General features: G+C 31.3%; 1 protein-coding gene across 1 annotated transcript; it reads left to right on the top strand.

The window, feature by feature from the left end:
* The first annotated feature begins 238 nt into the window (after positions 1-238).
* Positions 239-2,739, top strand: LOC119836584 (glucose dehydrogenase [FAD, quinone]-like). The gene is made up of 4 exons (XM_038361966.1): positions 239-556; positions 656-813; positions 1,111-1,225; positions 1,399-2,739. The coding sequence occupies exons 1-4, from the start codon at positions 239-241 to the stop codon at positions 2,737-2,739; spliced, it is 1,932 nt and encodes a 643-aa protein (XP_038217894.1).
* Positions 2,740-5,050: the final 2,311 nt, after the last annotated feature.

A 5,050-nucleotide genomic window follows, 5' to 3' on the forward strand; every position in this document is an offset into this window, starting at 1 on the left:
GAAACAAGCCTTTCTTCAATAAATATTGAACTATAAAAACAATTTGTGCATAAATTAAAATACTGAACACTTGTTAATCTTTTTCAATAGAATAAAAATTATTTTAAACATCTACTGGCGTGTTCAAACACGTGTTGGTGAACTGGTGTACATATTTATGCGTGAATATTAAAACAAAGGCAGTTTAGAGACTGGATTCAAAAGTACTCCTACTTATTTTAAAATACAAGACAAGAAAATGAGTTTATGGCTACCACCTGATATTTCTCCAATCTGCGCAACCGCGCAAGCGAATCTGACACAGTGCTCTCCAACAGGTTATCTCTATTTGGCTCTTGTGACTCAACTGTTTGGTACTACGACTAACAATAGCTATCCCGAATACAACCAAGATGATACGCAGTCTAAATGTGAAAAAAATAAAGATGCAAATGATGTTAATGAAGATTTCGAGGGAGTTGATGATAAATATAAGACATACGATTACATAATTGTTGGAGCGGGTTCCGCTGGGTGTGTACTCGCTAATAGGCTATCTGAAGATGCAGATCAAAAGGTGATATTATGAGAAGTTGTTAAAAGATTAGTAATTAATAATAATTACATTTATATAAGTTGTAATCGCTATAATGTAACAATAAATGTTTATTTTTAGATTTTGCTTCTGGAAGCTGGGCCTGAAGAACCAGATGTAACAATGGTACCAGCTTTACCAAGATTATTGGCCAATTCCAAGATTGATTGGATGTACAAAACTCAACCGGAAGAAACTAACTGTTTGTCGCAAAAAGGACAATCCTGTCCTACTATAAGGTATACATTTAATCTACGCATTAAAAATTTTAGCTTTTTAATACAAAAATTGACTTACGCAGTATTTGTGTTAATGTATGAAATACTCAAAAAAAGATTTTATAAAATACTGCGAATGATAAAATACCATGAATATTCTAATTGAAATTTTATTTACATGAAAATTTCAATCGTTTAACCTTTTGAACGACAATATTTCCCATTTTTGGGTACTTTTAAAGTAAAAGATTTATTCAAACAATTATTTATTTATTTGTTCAAACAGCATTCAGTTGCATGATATTGATATTATTACAGAGGCAAAACAATGGGTGGATCTAGTGCAGTAAATTATATGGTGTATATGAGAGGTAGCAAGCTAGATTATGACAATTGGGCAAAAGACGGCAATGAAGGTTGGAGTTTTGACGAAGTAAGTTTGTATTAGAAAGAATACAATAATTGTTGTAATATAATTATAATTCGATGAATAGTTTATCGAAAAAAATTAACATATATAACTCGTGCTTATCATTAGTTAATCAAGTTTGATATTGTTTTTACATGAAGATTAATTCAAAATGTAATGTAATGATTATATTACAGGTTTTACCATACTTTAAAAAATCTGAAAATTATCGATACGTTGAAAGCATTGATGACGAATATCATGGATTTGGTGGTCCATTAAACGTCGAAAATTTTCCGTACGTTGATATTGCATCTGATATGCTTGTAAAAGCTTTTAATGAAAAGGGTTTACCGACAAAAGATTTAAGTAGGGACAGTCAAGTTGGCGTTAATATAAACCTGTCTACATCTAAAGACGGTAAACGACAATCGGCTAATGTAGCATTTATAAAGCCAATAAGAAATGAAAGAGAGAATTTACAAATAATAACAGACGCATTTGTTACCCAAATACTAATAGACGAATCTACAAAAACTGCGGTTGGGGTAAAATATTATAAAAATGGAACGTATTACAAAGTTTTCGCTGAAAAAGAAGTAATAGTAAGTGCTGGGGCAATAAATTCCCCAAAATTACTTAAATTATCTGGTGTTGGTCCAAAAGAAGAGTTAGAAAGCCTAGGTATACCCATTATAGCCGATTTGAAAGTTGGGTATAATCTTCATGATCATGTCACAACTGATGCTCTTACAGTTTCTTTATCCAATGAATGTGAAACATTAAAAAGTGAAAAAGAATTGCTCAATGAAGTAACAAAATATTATCTTCAAAATGAAACAAAAGAAGGCCCGTTATCTACAACATCTACTATTAATAGTATTGCATTTATAAAGACAAGCTATGAAATGGAAAATGCACCAGACATTCAAATTCACTTTGATGGCAGAAATGTGGCTGAATATATGGCAGATCCAAGTACATATGCTGCAACGAACACATTACCCTTATCTTTTTATGATGGTATTGCACCTAAACCTTTATTGCTTACTCCAAAAAGTAGAGGATATATCTTATTGAATAAAACAGATCCAACATTTGGCGCACCATTGATTTATCCAGGCCACCTTAAGGAACAAGAAGATATAGATAGGCTAGTCGAGGGTATAAGATTTGTGTTAACCTTAGAAGACACTGAAAGTTTCAGGCAATGTGGTGCTAGATATGTTAGAACACCAGTAGAAGGTTGTTCTGATTATGAATGGGGCACATATGAATATTTTGTTTGTATATTAACGCACTACACAATGACTATTTGCCACCCAGTCGGGACATGTAAGATGGGGCCTGCCGATGATGAAGATGCTGTTGTAGATCCAAGGTTTAAAGTGTATGGTGTCGATAAAATGAGAGTGGTGGATTCTTCTACAATGCCCAAAATTGTAAGAGGTAATTTGAATGCTCCAACAATAATGATGGCAGAAAAGGCTAGCGAGATGATTAAAGAGGATCGTATTTGTAGAAATATTGATACATAAATGTTTAAATATCATATTATATGAATAGAACGAACGATAAATGATTAAATAAAAGATACACGAGTGACGTACACAGTGTACCAAGGGCGAAGCCGAGGCTACAAGCTAGTATACTATTAGTATTTTTTAAACTTAAGCATATAACAAAAGTAATACTTAAGATAAAATTCCGGAAATCTATGAATAATAACCATATTTAAGAAATAATTAATGATACCCGCAGCAAATATTCAATTGAATACACAAGGAACCAATTGTTCTTTCAATTTAAACATGAATGCATTTTTACACAGCTTGTAGCCAAGGTCTCACTATAAAATTATATATACTGTTTAGTTTAAAAAACTTGAATACACGATTAAATAATATAATCAACTAAATTGTCACAGTTTATTGAATACAGAGTTTTAATGAAATCTGTACGTTTAAAGTAAGTCGAAATCGGGTCTATATGGAGTGGCTTATATGATGGAGGATGATATGCATTTATAAATTGAAAGATCTTCTAGCCTTGAGCCTCAAACTTTTCGACTAAAGTCTGAGGTCTTATCGCTGATACTATTGGAAGTCAGGACTTGGAACTAATCAAAATAGTGATTCAATTTGATCTTATAAATACCCTAGTTCCAAAAATCCCACTGAGCACAATACATTGTTACTTAATATACGATTCCCTGCGACTCGCTCGTAAATATAGGAAATGGTCGGCTGTTTGTATAGAGATGAGCCACTTGATTACTTTTTTCACTCCCTCCTTTCTTTATTTTATTGAACGCCTCGTTAGGATGGTTAGGGTTGTCAAACGGTTTATTATTGCGGAATCAGTTTTTAATGCAATGGATTTTAATTTAACTTTGCTACTTAATATCTATGTAAATTTCGAGTAAATGGCAACATCATGCATATTTAAGTATTTTTTAATAGTAGTACATTTTTCAATTGAAACATTATACGATATGAAACATCTGTCAACATTATAATTTTATCATACATACAAGTATCATAATGGCTTTTTATGTCTGGTGGATTTATTTTATTTTATTTATTTATTTATATATATATATATATATATATATATTATTTATTTAGGTTCATCAGCTGTTGTTGCATAAACATTTTCTGTCAATACAAATAAGTTTAGTAATACACATTACATACACAACAATTAAAGATAAACACAACATTCAACAAAAACAAACGAGTATAACTAAGGTAATATCTATAAATGACATATTAACATTGAACACTTTGTGATTAACAGCAATGTGAGTGTAAAATAATAATTAGAGATAAGATGGAATTAATGCTTTCCGAATGTGGATGTGATGATGATGACTTTATTTGTTAATTTGTTTTAATGGAAAATTTTTTGTTTTAATGTTTAAATTGCAAGAGAAACTGTTTCTGATTACAAATTAAAATAGGTGGATAGACCATTTATCGAGAATGAACATAATAAAAGGGGATAAAAAATATCCCCTTTAAGAACATATGAAATTGAATGGGTCAGTTAGTTAATAAAATATACAGCATTTTTCTAATATGATTTTGAGCCTATAATACATTTTATTTTAATTTATTAAAGTAGGTACATATAATTTTCAATGAAAATGACATAAATAATTGCCCTTCTAAGAGGTATCTTTATATTTATTCGATTTATACTTAAATTGAAAGTAATAAGTACTTTATCTCTTAAAAAAACAATTCCTCCATTCTTCATATGGATTCAATAAAAAAAAAACTCACTAAGAATACGAGCGATAACCCTAAAGAAAATAGGGTGCAAAATGAAGAAAGGACTGTGACGAGTTAATTCGGATAAGTACTAGCGATAAGGTCAAATATGCCGTGTTAACATACATGTTTATGTATGATGTGATATACGTACCGGTGATACGAAATTTTGCAATATCGTAGAGGATTATCCAAGGATTTCCGTACATTTCTGCGCGTTCGTGAGTTATCCAACGTAATGGAAAGAATCTATGGGATTACTAATTATGTTTTCCCCTCAAACGTGCGTCATGCGTATAATGTTGTGAAAAGGAAGTAAATATGTTTTGTGATAGGTTGTATTATGCACGAACCTGTATTTGGAAGGGTATCTAAATATAATATAAATAGAATATGGAAGAAACGGCTGCCTGTAAGAGATATGATAGATATATAGGTATAACTAGGTAAGTCGTAACCAACAGATCGCTCGCTGTAGGTACCTACCTGTCTGTCAGTCTGGGAACATATCGAATCGCTTGGAAACTGTTAACAGCTACATACTTGCTCGAGCGCACATTTCTCCATATTTAAA

Source organism: Zerene cesonia, chromosome 25, assembly GCF_012273895.1.
Source record: "Zerene cesonia ecotype Mississippi chromosome 25, Zerene_cesonia_1.1, whole genome shotgun sequence".
NCBI classification, from domain to species: domain Eukaryota; kingdom Metazoa; phylum Arthropoda; class Insecta; order Lepidoptera; family Pieridae; genus Zerene; species Zerene cesonia.

Bases quoted from the DNA above. Each gene is read 5' to 3' on its own strand.
- LOC119836584 (XM_038361966.1), top strand. From the start codon at position 239: ATGAGTTTATGGCTACCACCTGATATTTCTCCAATCTGCGCAACCGCG. The intron at 557-655 runs GTGATATTATGA...GTTTATTTTTAG, and splicing joins CTGAAGATGCAGATCAAAAG to ATTTTGCTTCTGGAAGCTGG. The intron at 1,226-1,398 runs GTAAGTTTGTAT...ATTATATTACAG, and splicing joins AAGGTTGGAGTTTTGACGAA to GTTTTACCATACTTTAAAAA.